The following is a 25,110-nucleotide window of genomic DNA, read 5'->3' as shown; positions in this document are numbered from 1 at the left end:
AATTTACATTTTTCTGGTGGTGATGTTTGTCATTTTTCATGTATCTTTTGGATGTTTGCTTATTTATACCCATTTTATAATTGAGTTGTTTTTTCACTATTGGGTGGAATTCCTCATATCCTTTGGATAATGGTACCTTACCATATGTATGGTTTGCAAATATTCTCTACCATTCCATAGATTATCTTTTTATAGCTTTCTAGGAGCCTTTTGTTTTAATATGATCCTATTTATGTATTTTGCTTTTATTACCTGAGCTTTTGGGTCATACCCCAAAACTTGCCCAGACCAGTGCCCCTTGTGTTTTCTTCTTCTACTAATTTTTCATTTTCAGGCCTTACATTTAGTTATTTAATTCAGTTTGAATTGATTTTTAATATAGTGTGAAATATGGATCTAATTTCATTGTCATGCAAGTGGGAAACCTGTTTTTCCAATAACATTCGTTGAACAGACTGTCCTTTCCCCACTGTGTGTTCTTGGTAATTTTCTGAATAATCAATTTACCAGAAATGAATGGATTTCTTTCTGGTCTCTCTATTCTATTTCATTGGTATATGTGTTTTTGTTTTCTTTTGGCATTTTGTTTTTGTTGTGGGGTGTTTTGTTGTTGCTATTGTTGTTAAAACAGGTCCCACTCTATAACCCTGATTAGCTTAGAACTCAATGCAGAGCAGGCTGTCCTCAAACTCAGAGATCCACCTGCCTCTGCCTCCTGAGTAGTGAAATTAAAGGCATGCATTAAGGATCACACTGTTTTGATTACCATAGCCTTGTAGCATGCTTTGAAGTCAGGTGGTATGTGAGGCTTCCAGCTTCTTTTTATTACTCTGACGATCTGGGATCTTTTGTAGTTATACAAAAATTTTGGCGTGCATGCGTGTGTGTGTGTGTGTGTGTGTGTGTGTATTTCTGTAAAAAAAAAAGTGAGAAGCATTGGGGGGGGCGGATAATCGGAGAGAGGGTCTGTGTAGCCAAAGCTGGCCTCAAACTGGAGACTGTCCTGCCTTACCTCTCCAGTGCTGGGTTTTCAGGATGTGAAACACCGTGCATGCCCAGCTCAAGAATTTTTAAACTGACTGCATTAAAACTGCAGATTACTCTGAACAGTACACACATCTTCCAGTCCATGCACACAGAATGTACTCCTAGGTAAAGTCATAGACTATGTCTTTATTATATTTTATAGTCAATGTCTTTCACCTGTGTTCTGTAGTTTTCAGTGTCACCTTTTTTAGTTAAGTTTACTTCTAAGTATTTTAAATTTTTGAAACTCTTGTCAATAAGATTATTTTCTCAATCTCTTTTAGATCCATTCTAATCCATACAAATGACCAGCAAGTCATTTGTAGTCACACAATGGCAAATTGCATAACCATCAAAAATTGTGTTTTCTAGCTAGATATGTTAGTATAATAACTGTAATCCTATCACTTGGGAGGTGGAAGCAAGAGGATCAGGAGGTCAAGGCCTGCCTGGGCTACATGAGATCATCTTTTTTTGGTTAAGAACACTGGTTGTTCTTGCAGAAGACCTGGGTTTGAATCCCAGCACCCACATGGCAGCTAGCAACTGTCTGTAACTCCAGTCCCAAGGGATCCGACAGCCTCTTCTGACCTCTGCAGGCATTGCACGACACGGGTGCACTTACCTAAATGCAGGCAATACACGCATACACATAAAATTAAAAAATAATTTTTTTTTAAAAAAGGTGTTTTCTTCACAATCGTCTTTCTTGAAAAGGTATTCTGGTCTTCTTTCCCATCTAGCATGACTTCTCTCTGAATCATTTTAGAATCATGCTACTAAAGTGCACTCACCAGGTGTTCCTACTTGCCAACCTCTTTTCAGGCTCTATCTTTATCCTATCTTTCTGAGAACTTCCTCCTTTCTGAAAATTTTCTCAGCCATTGGCTTCCATGACTTCAGACTCTGCTGCTTCCCCTGCATTCCCCAGCCCATATTCTCATTCTCCAAGGTGTGAGTAGGGAGGGATTCTCTTCTCTTCTGCTGGACCTTAAATATGTACATATGCCTCAGGGTTCTTGCTGAGGTGGGCTTTTCTTGACTTTCTACTGGATGTGTTCAAATGCTATGAGCACATGTTAAAGATTCCCACATTTCTGCCTCAGCCCAGCCACCCCTGTTGAGCTCCAGATATATGTGGCTGGCTGCCTCCTGGACATCACCATTGTGCTGTCCCACAGGCATTTCATAGTCAACAAATCCTTAAACTTAACTGGCTAGCTTGGCCATTAAATCTGACTCTCTTTCTTGACGGATAACCTGTCTCCCAACCCCATGTCCAGTAGTCTCCTTTGCTGTTCTCTCGCCCATAATCTTCATAGATAAGTAATAATGAAGTTCTATTACTCCCATTTCATTAAAAAAAATTTTATTTATTAATTTTTTTTTACATTGTGTGCGTGTGAGAGTAAGGAGTGGGCTACTAGTGTGGAGGTGAGAAGACCTCCTTTCATAATGTGGGTTCTGGGGACCAAATGGAAGTGTCAGGCTTAGTGGCAAGTGCCTTTACCCATAGAGCCATCTCGCCAGCCCACCAACTCATTTTTTTGGATCATCAAAGTGGAAAGACAATAGCCTTAGAATTTTATGAGAATCCCATCATCTAAATCAGAGTCTCATAACCAAATGTTCACAAATATTTCATGACACAGGTTTCCATTTGTGTTTACAAGAGTGTTTGGGACCAGCTCTTGTTAAAATATTCAATATTCTCAATATTCTCTTATTGAAGAAATGAAAAACAAGTAACAAGTCATGCAATATTAACAAAACAGAAACATGGTGAGCTAAGTGAATGTAAGCCGTGTGCTTCGTGTTTACATTTTAAGCAGTAATTTTTAAATAATTTTATTGCATTTTTATGTATTTCATACATAAAATCATCTTTATGCACCCTTCCTCCTTCTCCTTTGGCACCCTCCCATAGGTCCCCCACTGGAGTTCATACATTCTGTCATTTGTATTAAGACCTATTATGTAAGGAGGGCTGTGTTCCTCTCCCAATTGCTTAGAGCCAGATTTTTCAACCCATATCTACCAAATATTTAGGGATTGATAGAAGATGTTTCATGGCTAAACTCACCTCGGTTCTGTATAATAGCTTATATATTTTTTTACCTTTCCTCATCTATAATCAGTACTTCTTATTGTGCTGTATGTATTTTGAATTCTTTCTAGAAAAGGATAAATATGTAAAACTAATATGATATGAAGTAAAATTTACAATCTCACATGATTTAGGGTATGAGATTCAAGGTGAAAAATAAACTCCTATAATACACCTCTCTAATCAGGAATAAATGGAGGTGGCCACTCATATTCAGTTAGTCCCCATCCTTACAAGCATGTGTGCACTCTTCCTTTGACAAGTAGGGAAATGCTAGCGCCCTCCTGTGTCCAAACTCACGTTTCCATTATCTTCAAACCGTAACTACAAATCCAACGATAGGGATTTTAAAAGTGAATTTTGGAGCTCTGACTCTTGGGCAGTCAAAGATCTGAGATCCTATGTACCACAATATAAAACACTATTTTTCCTTTTTTCAAGTCTAAGGGAATACAGAGAGGGAAATAAAATCACTGGGGCAGACAGGAATTTTTTTTAAACCCATCTCTACTGCAACTTCCTTGGAACCCTGATAATAATCTTCATTATCTCCTAAGACTAATAACGAACGGGAGTTTTTTTTATAGTAAGAGTAATAACTGGAAATACAGCTCATTGGTGGTGGTGGCTGCCGGTTCATCCTTTGCATTCCAGCAACATCTAGAGTCCCCCGCCTTTGAGACCCTCCAAGGCACATTCTTCAAAAGGCACATTCCAGTCTAAGAAACATCAAACACCAAAAAGGAAACCTAAAATCTAGTCTGGAGAGCGCGATCTCCCGTAAGCCTCAGCGGCGGATCACACTCACTCTCGGATTCCCTAGGAGGCCTGGGACACCGCGCGGGAGCGCATCCGCTCCCCCGCCTGCAGGTGGCATGCACGTTCCTCAGCAGCAGGGAGTTCCAGCGGAATCCCAGCAGCCCGGCGGCCCCTTCCCCCCACCTGGAGCTCAGGGAAAGCTGCAACCTGGACACCGACCCCACGGTGTGGCCCCGCCCATATCAGTGGCTCCGCCCACCCTGGGGAAACTGGCACGCGGCGATTGGCGCCGCGGAGGGGGCGGGGCCCCGGGAGGTGGACTGAGGGGGTGGGGCTCGGGAGGGGACAAAAGCCGGGAAGAGGAAAAGCCCGGACCCTGCCACTAGGCTCCAGTCTGTGCCGAGGTGGTGGAGGCTGGGCCCGCTGGGGCCGGGTTGGGAGTGTGTGCGCCCACCGAGTGTGAGCCGGTGAGTAGCTGGAGCGCCCCGGGCTGCAAGCCGGCGCTCCTTCCCGTGCGGACCCGGGCTTCCAAAGGACGGCCACCGCCCCTGGCTGTGAAAGGAGGCTTTTCCTTAGAAGGCTGGAATGGGTAAAAGGAAGAAAGCTCAGATGTTGGCTGTGCAGGGATGAGCTTAGCGGCAAGGCCTGGGTGCACCGAAGGGGCAGATTCAGGGTTTGAGCGTTGGGAAGGGAAATGGGAGTGGGGGGCACTGCGTGCCTGGATGCGCGCTCTTGTGCATGGGAGGGGGAGATTGGATGGTGAGGACGTTGCATGCTGTGACAAGTGGCAAACTATCTGCACGCTTGGAGGAGAATCGAGCGGGGGGGGGGACGCACAGAGCACCGAGTCTTGAGTGTAAGATAGCGGGGAGCTGGGTGCAAGCCTGGGACTTGGGCTTTTACTGAACACTCAGCAGGGGCGGGGTTGGAGGGAAGGGACCCGCGGTGAGGCCAGCGGGATGCAGGCTTACGCCTGGGGGGCATAGGGGGCGGGGCTCCGGCTTCCTTCTGGAGCTTTTGCTTGGCCACCCGGGGGCTCCCCGAGGATTGGGAGAGACCCTTTCCCCCTTCCCTTCCCCACCTCCGTTGGAATTCAAGTTCTGGAATGGGCGTTCCCCAGCCAGCTGGGTGAACCCGGGATTAAAGGTCCAGGAACCACCGAGGGAAGGGGCAGACGTGGGGATCTGGAAGGAGGACCCGAGCCAACTTCGGTTGCAGACTCTTGCACAATGCCCGCAAAGATATCTGCTAGCTCACAGTGTCACCCAAGGACGAGCAAGCCCCAAGACCCGCTAAAAGCCAAGGAGCCTGGAGCGTGCAGTCAGACTCACCCTCCGGTGTGTGCACACGCACACATAGTTGGACTCCTTGAATTTTATTTGGAAGGTGCCTGCGCTCCGGACCTTAAATCGTCCTTTGACCCTCTGGATACACTCAGCACTGTACTTTAAACCAGATAAACTAGGCTGTCCGGCTGGCATTAAAAACAGCTAAGTCCCTCTGGCAGGGTTTTGGATGGTAAGGCTTTCTGTTCCCGGTTTTGCTTTGTTTTAGGAGATAAACTGAAACTACAGTTCTTTGAGTCTGCAAAATTGGGAGTAGTTGTGACTGAAAAGCAATTCACCAGAAAGGTGAGAATTAGCAATGTCCCCTCCTCTGTGCTTTCTTTGATGTGGCCTTACTATACAGTTAATTGGTCTAGGGAGCAAGTGTAGGCACTGCAAGAGAGGGAAGCAGGAATATTTCCAGCAACACATTGCAATTGCTTCCTTGTTTCTTTTGGTCCTGTGTCTTCTCTGCAAGTCTTGTAGTCTAGAAATCATTGTAGTTCTTGAACTCAGCTGGGAGAAAATTGGCTAGGCCCTTGAGATTAATGAAAATAAAATTAAATAAGGCAAAGGGCTCTTATTGCTCAAACTACTCTGTATTATGATTCCATGCTTATTTTCTGGAGTTTCACAAGCACATCAGGAGACTGAAGTTAGCTGCCTTCATACTATGTAAATGGACTGGTGGCTGTTGGGCTTGGAACACAGCTTCCTTCAAAAGTTGGGGTTGGGTGGAGATCGAAAACCTGAGGCCCAAGGATGCAGGAAATCTGGGGGAATCTGAAGCCCACCCATTCCACATGCCAAGTGTAATAATAATCTACATTATAGTCACAATACAGCTTCACTATTTTAATTAAAAGTGCTGAAAACTAATAGGTAGATAATGTGAAGAAAATCTGAAATATATCCCTTACACATTGGGAGGTGTAGAAAGATTATGGCAGAGTATGTGTTTACCAAAAATGAAATAATGAGTTTTTGTTGTTTTTTTTAGCTGCAGACATTCCAGGCAGTATGAGCTTTTATTTACTGTATTTGCCACCAAGGAAAAATAGCCAAGTCATAACTGTTGCATAATGCTGTGTAGGAACATGGCCACAAAAATGTATTATCGAAACCGAGATAAGTTCGCTGCCTCCTTCCCTGTTTCATTTTGTTTGCTTTTAAAGCACGATGAGGTGTGACAATGGGATAGATTATGACTTTATGCTCTACTCTAAGTTATTCTTTAAATTCCTGATGGAAGGAATTGATTTGTCCACACTGGTTTGTTGATTTCTTCTAGCCAAGTTCCAGAAAGTTTCCCTAGTAATAAATAGACTAGGGTACCTTCTTAACATGAGGAAGCTGAATTCTAGAATTGCAAATCTGGAAGGTAGAAAATGAGACTGAGAGTTGGGAATAGATCCTGGCTTGTTAGAAGGAACTTATATGGACCGTCCAATAGTGTCTTTACATTTTTTCATTCAAAAGTTAAATTAGTTTAAACTTTTCAGGACAGTTTTAGGTTGTTATCTAATAATGGTTTTAAAGCATCTTGATTTTGCTGAGTCTCAGCTCTAAAAGCAATCTGCAGTTATATTTCTGGGAAAGAAAGTGTCTATTATAGTGTTCTAAGAAGGAGCAGATACTTGTAGCAGCTCCAGGCCTTTTCAGCCTGGAACAAGCATGGCTTTCTTTAAAGCCTCTCAGTTTCTCTTCTTCCGGTACTCCACCTTTACCCTTTTTTGGAAGCAGATTATTTACTATTTTTAAAAGTGATGTATCTCCTTCTAATAGTGGGAGTGTCCTGTTCTCCTAGCAGCCTTCTCTTGCCCCTGAGCAGCCAGAGGAACGTACAGGATTTGGGATACCAAGGAACATGACAGAAATGAGCTTGGGTCCTAGGTAGGGCCCTTCTGTATCCAGATTTCTCTAACAAATCACTTACCATGGTATCTTTAGGAAAACAGAGTGCTACCAGGAACTCTTCTTGTCCACCTTTAAGTTTCCCTGAACATGGGTCGTAAGAACTAGTTGGAATGTCACTGTGGTAATACAGATCTCCGTTTGTGAGACAATAAATAGTTGAGAATAATGATTGTATTAATAAAGGCCTGTTTTAGGGTCTGGCTCCCTGACACTGCAGCCAGGTAGTCTTGGCAAAGCTTTTTTTTCTCTTCAAGTGGGAAAATAATTCCTTATAAGTTGTCTTATAGGATTGACTCAGAAACCACATGTAAAGCACTGTAGTATGATGCCTCGTACAGAGAAGGTGCTCAGTTCTGCTAGTAAATGTAATAGTTGTTACTGTTTACACAGTGTGCTATTATGAATTGGTTGTTTAGTCACTAAATTGATGATATTTCATTTCTATTATAATGAAATGAGCTAAGCTGATAAATCTCTCTCTCTCTCTCTCTCTCTCTCTCTCTCTCTCTCTCTCTCTCTCTTTAGGTTTATTGAAGTAAAAATGTCCAAAAAAATCCATGGCGGTTCTGTGGTAGAGATGCAAGGAGATGAAATGACACGAATCATTTGGGAACTGATTAAAGAAAAACTCATTTTTCCCTATGTGGAATTGGATCTGCATAGGTAACTGAATTACTCTTCCATATAAGGTAGCAAACTTGGAAACATAATCTAAGTTATTTCAGGATATAGCTAGCATTTGTTTACATAGATATTGCTGTGTTTTGTGAATAAGCTTCTAGGAATTTTTTTGTTGAATGCACAGGAATCTTCCTGTTTCAGTGCCCCAAATGCCATCTACCATCATGCCTAACCCAAACTGAAATACATTCAGATGAATCTTATTTTTTCATTTTTTTAAATTTATTTATCTCTGTGTGTATCTGTGTACACATGCACATGCCACAGCATGACTGCGGAGGTCAGAGGACAATTTGTGGAAGCAGATTTTGTCCTTCTACCGTGTGGGTTCTGGGAATCACACTCAGGCTGACAGGGTTGGCAACAAACACCTTTACCTGCTGAGCCATCTTGCCAGCCCTTGGGTGAATCTTCTGTTGTAACGTACTGTTAGGAAAAATGGGCTTATCATTATTGAAGTTAGGAATTGTAACACAACAAGATTCAGGCATTTCTAACTCTTTCCTGTAAAGGTTATTCTAATAAATAAGCAGCCAAGAGAAGCACAGTATATTATTTGTGAAGGAAAAAAGAATACAGAATGTAAGAAAAATTAAACTAAATGTGGAGAACTCAGTTTTGTCCTTTCATACTGGCTCTTCTATTACTCTAATTAGTCAGTGGGTAGAATTCTTTCTTTTCATTCCATATCTTTTGCTCTTTTCATACAATTGTAGCTCAGAAAGAAACCTTGCAGTTAGTTATCAGAATACACACCTTCTAAAACTAGTCCCCTCACCTGTGTCCTTTTGCCTGTGTTTGCTGTGTTTAGAGACAGATTTGAAAGTGTGTCATTCCCTCCTTTTCCCCACATGTTCTTCAGAAGTTTGCTTCTGCTCTTGGTACATTTGAACTACACAAAGACAATTTTTAAAAGGATGAAGTAACCAAAGACTGGTGTGCTATAATATTGAGGAACATATTTCAGGCATCTGTATGTTTGACCCAGAATTACTCAACAGCATGTCCTGTTACTTAGTTGGGATTAGATATTTAGTTCACACTGCATCCCTCGATACCTAGATAATCCTAAACCAAAGCTGATGATACTGTCTGTATTGTAACTAAAATAAGGAATCAATGCTGAAGAGGGTTCCCTAAACTAAAGAAAAGGAAGCATTAAAAAACAGCTTCCAAGTGAGTTAAAAAAAAGGGTTTTAAAAACATTTCCTTTGGCTGGGTGTGGTGATGCACCCCTTTAATCCCAGCACTCAGGAGGCAGATGCAGGGGGATCTCTGTGAGTACCAGGCTAACTGGAGACTCTGTCTCAAAAAGACCAAAAAGAGAGAGAGAGAGAGAGAGAGAGAGAGAAAGAAAGAAAGAAAGAAAGAAAGAAAGAAAGAAAGAAAGAAAGACTTTTCAAAGCTTTGCATGGCAATGGGTAAACCCTAGGGGCTCTTTTTTCATTTTTTTGCTTTCGGATTTTTTAGAGACAAGATCTCTTACCATATATCCCTGGCCAGCCTGGAACTCACTATGTAAACCAGGCTGGTCTGGAGCTCATGCACCACTACACACAGCTAAATGCTTGGAGGCTCTTAGTCTGGAGGCAATCTCTCTGTATGTTTTCATACAGTTGTACATTTGGGGACACAAATTTGACCCTAATACGTGTGTGCGTGTGCGTGTATGTGTATGTGTTCTCATGCAGTTGTACATGCAAGCCAGAGGACAATCTTGGGTGGCATCCACGTTTTTACTTTTCTTAAGACAGGTCTTTCACTGGCTCAGAACTCACCAAGTAGACTGGGCTAACTGACCAGCAAGCAGCGAGCCCCAGAGATCCTTTTGTCTCCACTTCCCTTGCTCTAGGATTACAAATGCTCCCTTTTGTCTGGATTTTTTCATACGTAGCTTATTTTTTTTAAAGTGGATTCTAGAATTGAACTTGGGTCCTCACGGTTGCAAGACAAACACTTCTCCAACTGAACTGTCTCCTCAGCCTGCAGAAGGCATTTTAAAGGAGAATCCTTGTAGCTCATGCCTGTAATACCAGCTCTTGGGAGGCTAAGGCAGAAGGACTACTGTGAGTTCCAGGCCAGCCTGGGCTACAATGTGAGACCCTGTCTCAAAAATAATAAAGCAGAGGGTGAAGCATATGAGGTCCTTGTGCCTAGGAAGAAAAAAGTTCATGACTGCAGACTAAAGAATTTGTGAAAACTCAGATTTTAAATTGTTCCCAAATTATCATCAATTCGTTATTGTGGTGGGAAGGGGAATGGTTAGTTGACTTATTTGTTTATTTATTTTTAGTAGAAGCTACACAGTAGTCTAGACCATTTATTTCCTTTCTCCTGGAAATGTTAAGGAAAGATAGAGGGAGGAAGACTCCCAGTTTACTGGTAGGTTCTTCTAAGAAATGGTTCCTTTGACAGGAAAACTATTGCCCACATTTCCTGTGGAATTGGGGTTACATATCCAAATAGTCAACTTTTCCTAGGCAAGAATATACAGTATATGGATTTGTTACATGCATATGAATTATCTAAAGTCAAGAGCAGTTAGAAATTGTTTTTGTGGGGGCTGGAGAGGTGGCTCAGTGATTGAGAGCAGTAACTCCTCTTGCAGAGGATCCAGGTTCAATTCCTAGCACCCACCTGGCAGGTAACAACCATCCATAACTCCAGTTCAGGGTATCCAATACCCTCTTCTGACCTCCACGGGCATTGCTTGACATGGGTGCATTTAAACATACTCGAGCAATACATTCATACACATAAAATAGATAAATAATAAATATTAAAAAAGAGATTGTGCCGGGCATGGTGGCACACGCCTTTAGTCCCAGCACTTGGGAGGCAGAGGCAGGCAGATCTTTGTGAGTTCAAGTCCAGCCTGGTCTACATAGTGAGTTCAGGTCAGCTGGGACTATAGGGAGACCCTGTCTCAAAAAGACCAAATAAATAAATAAATAAATAAATAAATAGATAGATAGATAAATAGGAAAGAGATTGTTTTTTGTTTGGAAGTATATCAAGATGACTTTGTGTTTGTACCGGCAGTTGACATATCTGAAGAAAGAAAGATATAAAATGAAAAGAGAGGCAGAGACTTAGTTGGTTAGCAGTCTTTCAGAGTTGAATTTTTTCTGTAAGCTCATGGAAAACAAAATAAATCCCTACATTCTTTTGTTATTATTTTTGATAAGCCATTACATACTTAGAGCTTTGCAGTCATTTTCTATGAACACCCAGCATTCATTCATCTGTAAGTGACCTGTAGTGTGGGAGCTGGTGTGCAGAGAATACAAAGTCATTGACAAATCCCATTACTTAACCAATAAACTAGAGGCTTGTTTCCAGAACAAAGAGTCTTACCCAAGAGGTAGGGGAAGTTTCACCTTATGCCTAACTGGCAGTGAGGAAAAGAGTCCCATTAGCTCTTTTGGCATTAGTTATTATAGGTATGCCTCCTCCACTTCAGTGCCAAAATGCAAAAGAATCCTTCAAGCCTTCTACCTTTCTGTTTCCTTTATTTATACAGTACAAAGCTTACTAAGGGAAAATAAGGTTGTGCTTTCCTGATAGACAGCGTCCCACTACAGTGCAAGGAGGCATAACCCAGCCTCCTAGCCTCTGCTTGCTCCTTTTTTAACAGGCAGCCAACTTCTGTTTAGGTATATTAATGCTAAAACATGACATATTCAGATGTGTTTGGGATCTTCACTTTCCACCCAGTAAGCTGTGCATGCCCTCCCTGTGGTCCTAGGTTACAACCTGTTAGCTTGTCTGCAAAATTGTGCTTATATTTCTCCCCTTCTCCAAGCTATGACTTAGGCATAGAGAATCGAGATGCTACCAATGACCAGGTCACCAAGGATGCCGCAGAAGCTATAAAGAAGTACAACGTTGGTGTCAAGTGTGCGACTATCACCCCCGATGAGAAAAGGGTAGAGGAGTTCAAGTTGAAACAAATGTGGAAGTCACCAAATGGCACCATCCGAAATATTCTGGGTGGCACTGTCTTCAGGGAAGCTATTATCTGCAAAAACATCCCCCGGCTGGTGACTGGCTGGGTAAAGCCCATCATCATTGGGCGTCATGCCTACGGGGACCAAGTAAGTCATTTGGACACAATTTGATTTCCCATATTCATTTTTTCATGGCCCTGCAGTTCCATTTTCTTTGTGCTTTTTAAAACATTTTTTTGAATTTTTATTTTATATGTGTGAGTGTTTTGTGTGCTTGTATATAAGTGTATGGTGTGCATACAGTGCCTGCAGAGGCCAGAAGAGGGTGTCAGGTCCCCTGGAACTGGAGTTAACAGATAACCATCAGTTATAAAAGCCTTAACCCCCATGTAAGTGCTGGGAACAACCTCTACAAGAGCAGCCAGTGCTCTTAACTGCTGCACCATCTCTCCAGTCCCTAATTTCTATGCATTTTGTTCTTTTGCTATCCATGCCCTTAATAAAGGAGAGACATGAGCCGGGCGTGGTGGCGCATGCCTTTGATCCCAGCACTGGGGAGGCAGAGGCAGGTGGATCTCTGTGAGTTCAAGGCCAGCCTGGTCTACATAGTGAGTTCCAGGACAGCAGGGGCTACAGAGAGAGACCCTGTCTCAAAAAGACAATTAATTAATTAATTAATTAATTAATTAATTAATAGATAAAATAAAAATAGTAAATAAATAATGAATAAATAAATGGCACAACATTGAGAAATGCAGCTATGTGTATGTAGCTGTATTTACATAGGTTTAGGAAAAGCTAAATACAGATACTGTCAATTAACACTCATCTCAGCACATGACTTTTTTCCAAGCGTATCTTTAACCTTTTGTTGTTATTCATATGGTATTGTCGTTCTTTGTGGATCCTGTAGGCGCCCAAATTAGTGGTTGTGAGTGCTGACCACAAATGGGATCCTTCAGGAATTCTTGTTGTTGATGGTTTTGCTGTTGCTCTGCTTCTTTGGTTTGTGTATTTTACGTCAATAGAAGTCCTAGCCTATAGCTGCTGAAATCTGAATTTTGTATGATTTGGGCTTTTTAAAACACCCCCCCCCCAATCCCCAACTGATTCTAATATGCAGATTGGTTGAGAGCTATGAAACATTATATTGAAACTGAACACTTCATGAATAAAAAGAAAATCACTCCGTAGTTGAAATTAGTCTTGTCCTGCTTAGAAGACATTCTGTCCTGCTTGGAAAACAAGGGTCGTTTCTGTATTTCCACAAATAGGCTCTTTGCCTCAAGTTCCAAGTTCTGTGTTGAAGCTAAAGTTTCAAATTTTCAAAGAAAGTAGCTTATAACTTAAACTGAACCTTAAAAAACAGGAATCCATAAGGCTGACTTCCAGAGGCTTCCATGGAGTCATCCCTGAAAACAGCCTGGCTACAGCAGATGTCTCCGGAGTTCCTCGAACTAGCGAGGTGCACTAGCTAGGTCCTGGAGGGGTCACATGACTTCTGTTTCACACCGTGGCTCAAGCCATCTCTTCATGCTGGCCAGCTCAAGTCCAGATTGAAACTTTGAAACAGCATGTTGGTTTGCTATTTATATGTTTATAGAACTATACAGTGCATTTAAAGTGCTTCTAGATGCCTCCCTTTATTCCTTTTGAGAAATGGGAATCAATTACCACCATAGTAAAGAACTTTCTGTGTCAAAAGTGTTTAATCTTTATTGTTATCTCACTGCTCTTTCACCCACTATTGTTAGGATTTCTGTAAAGCAACAGGTGTGACCAGCACTTGCCAGTCCCTGACTCCTAGACACTAGATAAAGTAGATCACTGAAAAAGTTCTTCAGTGGCTTGTGCCTACACATTCTCCAACTAGAGTAGTTTGGGCTCACTAAGGAAGAACTGTTCCTGAACAGCCCCCTTAATTTCTTGGGTTCATCAGCCAGTCACTACTGCTTCCGGAATGGCTGCTTTATGTGGGCATAGGTCTGGTGTTAGTATCAGAGATAACCACAGAGAGACTGAGCCCTGAAAATCTGAGGGCCACGCCCCAAGCCTTTTGACCTTGATGCATTATTTCCCTGGTTCCTTCTGGTAAGATTGATGTAAGAATCAAATGTGCTTGGCACTCGGCTTCTGGCTTAGAATGAGGACAAAGATAGGCTCTGTCAGCATTGTCTTCAGTACCCTCGCTAGTGTCGGCAGACCTTCAGAAAGCCTTCTCTGATCTCCAGTCCATGGTCTTGGTCATCTTTATTCACTGTCTCATAGTGTTGTTTTTCTATGCCCCCTCTATTCCTTCTCACCTCTGTTTGCCTTTGCTAGGTTGTAAGTGTCCTAAGGGAGAGTGCCAGTGATAGATGGTTTTATCAACTTAACACAATCTAGAATCACCACAGGAGAGAGTCTGAATGAGAACTGCCTAGACTAGATTGATCTATGGGCATGTCTGTGAGGGATTTTTCTTAATCAGGTTAATTCAGGTCGGAAGACCCATCTTGAATGTGACTGGCATCATTTCAAGGGCTGGGCCTTAGCCTGGATGAAAGGAGGGAGCAAGCTGGGAGTGAGCATGCATGCATTCTGTTCCTGATTGTAGAGATGATGTCACCAGCTTCTGCTGATTTCCTACTATGATGGACTACAGCCTAGAACTGTGAACCAGAATAAACCCTTCTTCCCTGAATTGCTTTTGATAAGGTATTTTACCAATGAAATAGGAAATGAAACTAAGACAGTGCCTTGTTATCTCTAAATTAATGCCTGTAAAACTGCCCTGTGTATGGTAGGCACCTGATAAAATTTATAGGATTTTTGTTTTGTTTTGCTTTGTTTTAGACAGAGTCTTCACTGTTTAGCCCTGGTTGGCCTGGAACTCATTATGTAGACCAGGCTGGCCTTGGCATCACAGAGAGCCACTGCCTCTGCCTCTCAAGTGCTGGGATTAGAGGCGTGTGCTCGCATACCCACTGATATAGATTTTAATGTGCACTAACACTAGCTAGTAGAACTCCCTGGACTTCTTCCCCATCTTTAACAGAACATCAAGTTACACTGCTGGAGCAATAATCTTTTTTTTTTTCCTTATAATTCTTGGTGGGATATTTTTCCTAATAAACTTCCTTCTTCACAGTACAGAGCAACTGATTTTGTTGTTCCTGGGCCTGGAAAAGTAGAGATAACCTACACACCAAGTGATGGAACTCAAAAGGTGACATATATGGTGCATAACTTTGGAGGTATGTATAAGTCCATCATAAACTTTGTTTCATTTTAACAAATGATTTAGGCAATCGTACTACTGGTCTTTTGAGCCTAGCTATATGAATGCCTAAAAAGGCAACCTTACTCTACAACATTTCTGCAGATTATCAAAGTCTAAAATAAAAAAGTGGTTAGATCTCATACTTCCCCATGGCACAAAGACATAGAGGGGTTAGCCTAGCCACTTAGCTAGAAATGCATACAAAGACAAGTAAATATGCATTTGTCTCAGAAAACAGAGGAGAGATTCTCAGCAATCTGTTGCTGTGAATTATACAAATTAAATGTTAATAGCTCCAAATTTCCTGTCTTATGACATTGCCCTTGCTTTGGTAGGCTTTGTATTTGCAATTGACTTCATTCTTTTCTAAAATTTTCTTTTTGCCCTTCTGGGAATCTATGCTGTAAAAGTAAAACTTTTACTTTTTCTCCCCATCTTAGTCGGATTGGAGGCGTGGCTCAGTGGTAGAGAATTTGCCTAACATGTGAGGACCACACACACAAAAAGTAAAAAAAAAAAAAAAAAAAAAAAAACCTTCCAGGACAAAAAAAAAAAAAAAAAAAAAAAAAAAAAAAAAAAAGCCTTCCAGGCATTTCAAAGTCTCTTTGGGAAATAGAAGCTGAATATTAGGCAAAAAAGACATATTAGGGTTTAGAAAGGTGCTTTAGTGGATAAGGCATTTGCTGTACAAACTCAAGGACCTGAGCTTGAATTTCCAAGAACCATATAAAACTAGATGCAATAGCATTTCTGTTATCACATGCTCCTTCCCCAAAGTTCCCAGCCAGGTAGCCTGGCACGGCACACAGCAACAAGCAAAAGACCTATCTCAAACAAGGTGCAAAGCAAAAACCAATGCCTGGGGTTGTCCTCTGACCTCCATACATCATTGTGCCATGCATGCACACACACACATGCACACGCACATACACGCACAGACCTCATACATATACACACATACACAATTTTTTTAGGTGCATTAAGGCAAATCCATCCAAAAGTCTGAAAGCACTTTTAGAAACAGGAAACCTAGAACCTCCCTAGCTTTTATTTCCTTGTCTCCTCTAGGCAGTAGCGTTTGAATAGAATCTAGTTCCGCAAGTTTTAGTATTTTTCACTTTCTCAGCTAAGTTAGCCCTGGGCTTTGGCATGGGTTCTCACTTTCAGTAATAACAGGTCAATTAATTAGTAAGAGTTGTGAAACACCCCAGTGATGACATGTAACATAATTATTTCCACCAATTACCATGGGTGTGTGTGCTCAGTATCCTCAGGAAGTGAGAAGATCTTCATTCACTAGTGAAAATGCAAACCTTTCTCAGTGACTTGAGGATTGAGTACATCCCCAAGTTTAAAATCCTTGTTGGTGTCTGGGGAGATGGCTCAGCAGGTAAAGTGTGCTTGCTATGTAGCAAGAGTTCCAGTTCTCAGAACCCACATAAAAAGCCAGACACAGTAGCATATGCCTCTAATCCTAGTGCCCCTACAGGGAGATGGGAGGCAGAGACAAGAAAATTCCTGGAAGCGCATGGACTAGATAATTTGGCCTTCCAGCAGCAAAAAACAAGAGAGATCCTGCCTAAAGCAGGGGAAGGTGAAGACTGACACCAGAGATTGTCTTCTGACCTCCACACACATGCCATGGCATGTACACACCTGCGTTCATCATACACACAAGACAAAAAAATAAAATACATGTTGGAAATTGTTAAAATATATTAAGGGCAGTTCCAAATTATTTTTTCCATTCTTGAGTATATCTCTAGTTCACATCAGTAGTTTTTGGTAGTTCAAGATCTAAATACCATGTTTTTCTTGCTGCAATTGCCCTTCCAAAATATATTAGAACATCCTTATCTAGAACTGACTTTTATCTCATCTGTCCCTGGGGATGCTAGAGACTGCTCAAGTTGGAAGTCAGCCTGGAATTTCAGTGCAGGTCCAGTCATGGCTGCTGGGAATTGGTCCTTTGTTATTGTGACTGGGTTTAGCCTTATTATAAATACACCATCTTTACCTTTCTCCCCTTTCCTCTCTGGTTTCCCCTCCACAGAAGGTGGCGGTGTTGCTATGGGCATGTACAATCAAGATAAGTCAATTGAAGATTTTGCACACAGTTCCTTCCAAATGGCTCTGTCCAAGGGCTGGCCTTTGTATCTGAGCACCAAAAACACTATTCTGAAGAAGTATGATGGGCGTTTCAAAGACATCTTTCAGGAGATCTATGACAAGTAACTTCAGTTCTTTTATCCTTTTTCTTTCTTCATGTAAGCTGGCATTTATGGTACAGATCCTAGGCCAGACTGAGCAAGCATCATCACTAGCCTTTATATTAGGTGAGGGCAGATCTGAGATTTAGCAGCTCTGAAACAAAACCACTCTGAGGTGCTCTTAGAAAGTACATGTGTTCTTAAATAAGGGCCCCATAATTTTTTTGCGGGGGGGTAGAGGCAGGATTGTTTAACATTTGAATAAAAATATCCTGTTAGTAATAGAAAGTTCTGATGTTTCAAAATCTGAGTCGGTCCTATTTCCTTTCTTTCTAAAGACCATTGTTATGATTGAAGGGTCTGCTTTAGGCTATCATTTGAACTTAAGTCTAGGTTTATGACAGTTTTCAGTTTGGCTACACATGAGGTAAGTGTATGTCAAGTCTTACCATGGTATAACCCCCTGTTAGGAGCAAGTGTTCAGGTGGGATTTAGAAATTAGATGAGAGGGGCTGGAGAGATGGCTCAGCAGTTAAGAGCACTGACTGCTCTTGCAGAGGACCTGGGTTTGATTCCTAGCACCCACATGGCAGCTGCAAACTGTCCTTAACTCCAATCCCAGGGGAATCCAAAGCCCTCTTCTGACCTCCTTGGTCATTGCACAACACAGGTGCACTCACATACATGCAGGCAGTACACTCACATACATGAGCCCATGTCTGTCAGAGTCCCAAATCTGCTATTTCTACTAAAACCATTGTTTCCTGTCACTTTTGGGAGATGGCATTCCTAACAAAGCTAATTTCCTTTCTTGTTCTTGTTTTCTCTTATTTATTTTTTTTAGGCAGTACAAATCCCAATTTGAAGCTCAGAAGATCTGGTATGAACATAGACTCATCGATGACATGGTGGCCCAAGCTATGAAATCAGAGGGAGGCTTCATTTGGGCCTGTAAAAACTATGATGGAGATGTACAGTCAGACTCTGTGGCCCAGGGTAAGCAGCCAGAGGACCATGTGAGGGAGTTCCAGAGGCGGGCAGGGAGGCAGTTCCATAGCATTCTCTAGTGTGAGAGGGAATTGTATAGCCCTTAATTGTGAACTTGGGAAATCTTAGTGCTGCAAGCTGTGCAGCCACATCATTTCATGTGGTCCATAAGGGCATTAAGCTCCAGCTGGGCAAGTGGCTTTATGCAAAGTCACACAGAAAGGACCTAGGTGAGTAACAAATATAGCTCACAACGAGAATATAAAAAGAAAACCTGACAAGGAAGGGTAAAGTGAGGAGCACCAGCCACCAAAGGTGGGGCCTCCAGGAGCTCAGTCCTCCAACACGACAAGTCTCAATCATGTTCCTCCTGCCAGTGTTGAAGGTCTTCTGATAGTCTACAACACAAATGTTTGCTGCTTAGTTTCTAACGCAAAAGAAGTAAGCAAAGCCTGAGGCTGTTGCACAGAAATGCCAGGAACCAGAGGCTTTGTGCCAACCAGATAAATCCACAGAAATCTTTCCTGATTTTTTTCAGCACCAAATTGCTTTTCAGTTTCAGGTCTGTGTGAAGTAGCTCTGTGAAATTGAATTTCTCCAGGTAACTGTTTGTGTTAACGCAAATGATGTTTACTTTTTCCCCAGGAAGTACTGCTTTCTCTCTAATGAAAGCCAAACATCTCTAATCAGTTGGGAAATCAATAGACTGATCCAATTGAAGATAACTTTAATATCAGATATCAGAGTTACACAACTTTCTTGTACCCTCCTGTTTGTCCAGAACCTCATACAATTGTGTATACCAGATGGACAAAAGGAGCACTGCTTTATGATGACCTTGTGGTAGATAAGGAAAACCATTCTTTGTCGTCAAGAGTTCTGGAAAAGGGACAGTCATTCTGAGGCTTTGTACATGCCAAGTAATCTGTATTGAGAGGGAAATCCCCAGATCCAGTGTTCTTAAATGTTTTGTGGTCACAGAAACAAAGTATCTAGAAAAACATTTTGAGTTCTAAAGTGTGCTGAGTCCTGATAACAGACCTAGCCAAGAACTTGTGTTTGTCCAGAGCCTATAAACCAAATGATCTGAGAGAGCCAAACATATTACAGGCAGCAGAGCCATCTTCCCATTCATTCTGGCGAGGATACTTGCACCTTTTCATTGACGTTCCAGTTTGACGGTGGCATAGAGTAGGGTGGAGAGCAGGTCAGACGCATGGTTAAGGCCCTGAGCTCCATTAATGAGTCCCTGTGTGAGCGTCTGGAGCCTCGGGATAACAGAGTGAACTGGAAAGAACTGCTGGTCCCACACAGACATGTCTTTCCTTTTTGAAATTCTTTACCTTTGTTTACCAATCTCTAAATAATGAGTTGATCTCTGTGTTAGACTTTTTTTTTTTAATCCATTACAGAATGCCTGCGATAACAACTTAAGGAAAGGAAAGGAAAGACTCACTTCACTGATGTCCAAAATGATCAAAAAATAGAGGCTGACAAGATGGCTCAGCAATTAAAGGTCCCTAGCACCAAGCCTGGTGATCTGAGTTTGCTCTCTGGAACCTACATGGTAGAAGGAGAGAACTGACTCCTGAAGGTTGTCGTCTGACTTTAACACACACACACACACACACACACACACACACTCTGAAATAAATGTAATAAAAAGTTTTTAAATTCGGGCCTAGATGGCTCATGGGTTAAGAGAACTGGCTGCTCTTGTAGAGGACCCAGGTTTGGTTCCCAGCACCTGCATGGTGGCTAACAACTGTCTGTTAGCTCCAGTTCCAGGGGATCCAACACCCTCTTCTGACCTCCTTGGGCAATGCACGACAGAGATGCACTTACAGGCAATACATTCATACACATAATAAAAATAATAGAAAGTTATTTTAAAAGTTTTTGAACGATAAAAAAGCATTTTCTTGTCTCAGACCAAAAAAACAGGAAACCTAGCAACCTGCTTATAATCTGTTTATTGTAAGTTTATATCATTAGCTTCATAGGTAGTCATGGGAGATAGAGAAAACGAAGAAGGAGGTGCTTTGAGATCAAGTGAAGAATGCATAAGAATGCAGTTGTATACTTAAAAGCTAGAGTATGGTTCTCTGCATAGAAACCACAGAAAAGAATTTTTTCTCAACAGTGTTAAGAACAACAATAAAAACAAGTGTGATGTTCTTGGGTTCAGCCCTTCCTGTTTTTAAACAGCCTTTTCTTTCTCATCCCAGAAATCCGAGTATGTTAAGAGCAATAGCTACTGCTCTTTAATAGTAATTCTCCAGAAGAAAAAGAACATACTCTTCTCCACATGATAACAGTATATTGAGCTCTTACTTGGTAGCAAGTGTTAGTCTCAGAAATAGAAAATAGAATCACATATTCATGATTTTATGCATATTCCTCTAACCCCACATCAGCTCAATGAAATAGGTGCTCTTAATATTTCCATTTTATTGGTAGGAAAACTGAGTCATGGGCTCCATGAAGCCACAGAAGTAGAATGGAGTATAGTCAGACCCCCTCTATAACAAAGCAGATGCTCCTAAAATAAGAGAAGAGAGTAGTCTTTCCAGATACCTTCTCTCAGACCTAGAGCTGGGGCCCTGCTCTCTGATGAGCAGAAGCGTTATTGATGATTGCATGTGCTCCTGCTTATTTTGTTTATCATGACCTGTCAGCACTGAGTCACTTGTTCTCCTTTCTGAGATCAGTGTTCTTCATGCAGTTGGACCCAACACTTCATGCTCTGTCATTTGTAGGTTATGGCTCCCTTGGCATGATGACCAGTGTGCTGATTTGTCCAGATGGCAAGACAGTAGAAGCAGAAGCTGCCCATGGCACTGTGACCCGTCACTACCGCATGTACCAGAAAGGACAGGAGACATCCACCAATCCCATTGGTAACATGGTGTCTTCCTTACTGATTTCTACCCAGCGAGCTTTTCAAAGGCAGTGTCCAGAGGTGCTTAGACACGTGCCTCAGGCTGCCCAGATTCCTGTGCAAAATCATCAGCAACTTTGCTGATTTATTAGTACTAGTAATAAGTTTTACAGTTTGTTTTTGTTTTGTTTGGGGGATGAATGGTGAGACAGAGTCTCACTATGTACCACAGGCTGACCTCTACCTGTAGTAGTCCTCCCGCTTCTGCCTGCCAAGTGCTGAGATTACAGCAGTATGCCACCAGGCCTGGCTATTAGGAGCTGTTTTAATGTCCTTAAAAGTACACAAGTGTGGTTTTCTGTTTTGTGGGAGAGTAAACATTACAGAAAGGAAAGCATTTACCTTTACCTTTGGTGCAATGAACTGTCACTTAAGGCCGCAAATCTAAACGCCATATGGATAGAGCCCTCTAACCTAGCTCAAAGGACACTAAAAAGAGATGAGAGGCAGGGATGAGACCAATGAAGTAAAAAGATGGCAAAAGTATAGACAAAGACCTTTGCTAAATCAGTAAATACCTTGAGCTTGAATCGCTAGTACCATACCATTAAGACATGTTTGCTTGTTTTCACGTTTCTGTTTGATAAAATACTTCCAACTTTCCTAATATGTTCATCCCTAATTCATAGTCTCTACTGAATCCCATTACCTAAACAAAAACCTACTCTGTTTCTGGAAACAGTGAAATCCTTGGGAATCCCTGCAACTAGAGTGATCAAGATGTAGACATTTTGCTTCTCGTTTTGTAGCTTCCATTTTTGCCTGGTCCAGAGGGCTGGCCCACAGAGCAAAGCTCGATAACAATGCCGAGCTCAGCTTGTTTGCAAAGGCTTTGGAAGAAGTCTGCGTTGAGACCATTGAAGCCGGCTTCATGACTAAGGACCTGGCTGCTTGCATTAAAGGTTTACCCAAGTAAGCATAGATGCCTTAAACTCTGTGGTCAAATTACTGCTTTCTGGAATTATATGAACTGTTATTCATCATCTTCTTATGGGCTGGCATGTAGTACCTGTATATTGTCAGAGAATGTACCTGTTCAGCACTGTGGGAGGTATAGTGTTTTCACAACTACTCAATTTTACATTTGCCATTGCAGCAGGAAGTGGTCATAAATAATACAGAAATGCATGAGCACAGCAGCCTTCCAACTCCTATGCACAAAACTAGGCTACAGGCTAGTGTTGGTGCTTGGGCTGGGCTCTAATTTGCTGACTTATGATCTATTTGGCAATCACAGAAGTGAAGGGCTCTATTTAATTTTAAAAAGAAAATGACACACAAGAAGAAAGAAAGAGAACTTAGAGACTAGTTTATTCTACCTTTTTTGTTTTCTTTAATTTACAAATGAGGAAAGTGAACAACATGTGTGTCAGTATAAGCTTTCCAATTGATATCATCCTTTGCTGAAGTGTCTATAACCAACAGAGAGGGCCTGTGCGTTGCCAGGATGGTTCTGAGGACACTAGAGCCGGCATCCCAGCTGGAAAGGCTATTAGTTAGAATCTTCTCTCAAAGTCAGTTAGTTACTATGTCTCACCTTAAGAAATTCTACTAAAATTTAACACTAATGCCATGTCCTCCACCGGTGTATCCCCAGAGATCTCTGTTCCAGCCAGTTAGCCTAGTAAAGGGGTGGACTCAGTTACTTTATGTTTCTTAAATCTCCAGTAAAATACAGTGAAATGTTCTTATGGGAATAGTTTTTTGTAGCTTCTTTGTTAGACATTTACCAGTAAGCTTCTGTCAGCCAGTCTGTGCCTTTTGTTTTTAAGACACTGATGAAAATATGAACAGTACAGCTTTTCTGAAGGACATGAAACAGTGTATAGGAATGAGGGTAGAGGCATGGCTGTACCCTGAGTGGGTTTTGTTATTTCTAAGAATAAAGAATAAGAAGTAGGGTGATTTCAGTCTTGTTGGCATTAGCCTGAGCTGAAGCTCTTGGTAGTTTCTCGTTCTAAGTCACAAGCAAGAGGCCATGAATGCCTACTTGTACACAGCTCCACACAGGCCACCCAGAGCCTGGTCCTGAGCCTGGTCACTCCAGGGCCTTCAAGCACAATCATCATTGGTGGATTTGTAGCTGCTTAACATTAATCAGTTTTCTTCCTTTTTTGTTTTTTTGTTTTAACTACCTCCTACCACATTAGACAGAAACTAAATTTCCTTCTTTTCTCCTCCTACTAGTGTGCAACGCTCTGACTACTTGAATACATTTGAGTTCATGGACAAACTTGGAGAAAACTTGAAGGCGAAGCTAGCTCAGGCCAAACTTTAAGGTCAAACCTGGGCTTAGGAGGACAAGTGTTTTGGTAACTAGGTCCACAGGTTTACTTTTTTTTTTTTTTATAACACTCAAGGATAAAGACAAAAATCAATTTTGTAATTTTGTTTTGAAGACAAAGTTGATCTTTTCTATAAGTTTACAGTCTTTTTCTTTTTCATATAGTTATTGCCACCTTAATGAATGTGGCAGGGAACTTTTTTAAAAACTGTATTTTATTTTGTAGGTGCAGCCTCGGCATTACATTGATCCCCTTCACAGTGACTGCCCCTCTTTCTCTTGTTCTAATATAAATGACCAAAATCAGAAGTGCTTGAAAGGGTAAACAACACTATTGTTCCCTAAAACAGGTGAGGAGGGAACCCCCTCACTGCCCCTGTGTCTATGAGCATGGGCACTGGGAGGTTTGGGATCTGCCATTGCGTGAGGCAGATCTGTACAGTGAGCTCACACATGACTAGAACAAAGAGAATGAGCGTAGCTAAAACATGTTGAGACTGCAGCCATGTTTATAAAGAGCTTGTTATTAAGTATGTCCAATATACTACATATTCTTGAGGCCATGTGAGAGTTCAGAATCTAGAGTAAATACGGCTGGAGGCTTGCCCTCTGTGTCTTCTCTTTGTGCTCTGGCCTGGCCTGAGTAGTCTCCTGCCCTAAACAGCACATTTCATCTGTGTGCAATAATGTAAGCTGCACCTTTTTTGGACTTCTGCTGGCCCATTTCATTTCTTTTATATAAATGTGATTTTTCCAGAAGTTCATGTTAAACACTATCTCTGTTCTTCATCTAAACTGTTAATTTTAATTAAAATTAAGTACTAATGACCCTTCTAAGTGTGTATTTATTGTGTGTGATTAGATGCTGTCTTTGTTTTTTCGTATTGCTGTGATAAAATATCCTGATAAAAGCAACTTAAGGGAGAGTTTATTTTGGCTCACAGTTCAAGCTGATCATGGTGAGAAGTCAAGGCAGCAGGAGCTTGAAGCAGCTGGTTACTTTGTGTCCACCACCAAAGAGCAGAGAGCAATGAATGCCTGTCAGTGTTCAGCCTTCCTTCTTCATTTGCTATAGCTCAGGATCCCTTGCCCAAGGAATGGATATGCCCACAACCAAGGTGGGTCTTCCCACTGCATTTAACAGTGATAAAGATAATCCTTCACAGGCATGCCCAGAGGCCCATCTCCCAAGCGATTTCTCTCAAGTTGACAGTTAACAATAGCCATCACAGAGGCCAAGCACCAGACTACCCTAGCCATAGGAATCTGACTTGAAAAAAATTTTCTACCCTCAAGAAGTTTACCTTGGGAGAAATGGGCAAGTAAACAAATAATGAGAGGTGAATCTCCAGTGAAAGGAATGACGACCAGCAGACAGACCCAAGGAGTAGCTGTAGACTATTAAGAGAACAGACACTGCTGTGCTGAGGCATTCAGGCTTTACCTTGTAAGCCGGTAGGGAGCCAGTGAAGACTTAAGGAGGAAGAGACATGATTGTATTTTCATTTTCAAAATAGCACTCTGAGAGGCATTTGTAAAGAATAAGTGGTAGGAGACTGGAGAGGTGGCTCAGTGGTTACAAGCACTGGCTACTCTTGTAGAAGACCCGGGTTCAATTTTCAGCACCCACATGGCAACTAACAACTGTCTATAACTCCAGT

At 41.7% G+C, this 25,110-nt stretch overlaps 1 protein-coding gene across 3 annotated transcripts; it reads left to right on the top strand.

Annotated features, from left to right (window-relative positions):
* The first annotated feature begins 4,233 nt into the window (after nt 1-4,233).
* Idh1 (isocitrate dehydrogenase (NADP(+)) 1, cytosolic) lies at nt 4,234-24,282 on the top strand. 3 transcript variants are annotated; one of them, XM_008846210.2, is made up of 10 exons: nt 4,234-4,359; nt 5,447-5,523; nt 7,660-7,797; nt 11,621-11,912; nt 14,896-15,001; nt 17,081-17,258; nt 18,082-18,233; nt 20,984-21,124; nt 21,915-22,077; nt 23,353-24,282. In XM_008846210.2, exons 3-10 carry the CDS (start codon nt 7,676-7,678, stop codon nt 23,441-23,443), a joined length of 1,245 nt encoding a protein of 414 aa, XP_008844432.1. In that variant the 5' UTR covers nt 4,234-4,359; nt 5,447-5,523; nt 7,660-7,675; the 3' UTR covers nt 23,444-24,282. The 3 variants fall into 3 exon arrangements, with proteins under 3 accessions (XP_008844432.1, XP_008844433.1, XP_008844434.1); XM_008846211.2 differs by lacking the exon at nt 5,447-5,523; XM_008846212.3 differs by lacking the exons at nt 5,447-5,523; nt 7,660-7,797 and having other exon boundaries at nt 4,246-4,359.
* The last annotated feature ends 828 nt before the right edge of the window (nt 24,283-25,110 follow it).

This window comes from Nannospalax galili, unplaced genomic scaffold, assembly GCF_000622305.1.
Source record: "Nannospalax galili isolate Female #2095 unplaced genomic scaffold, S.galili_v1.0 scaffold281, whole genome shotgun sequence".
NCBI lineage: Eukaryota > Metazoa > Chordata > Mammalia > Rodentia > Spalacidae > Nannospalax > Nannospalax galili.
Note: the sequence above shows the minus strand (reverse complement) of the source record. Positions and strands in the feature narration are given on the sequence as shown.

Excerpts from the sequence above, each read along its gene's own strand:
- Idh1 (XM_008846211.2), top strand. The coding sequence starts at position 7,676 with ATGTCCAAAAAAATCCATGGCGGTTCTGTGGTAGAGATGCAAGGAGAT. Across the intron at positions 17,259-18,081 it reads TTTCAGGAGATCTATGACAA|GCAGTACAAATCCCAATTTG; the intron begins GTAACTTCAGTT and ends TATTTTTTTTAG. Across the intron at positions 18,234-20,983 it reads GTCAGACTCTGTGGCCCAGG|GTTATGGCTCCCTTGGCATG; the intron begins GTAAGCAGCCAG and ends TGTCATTTGTAG.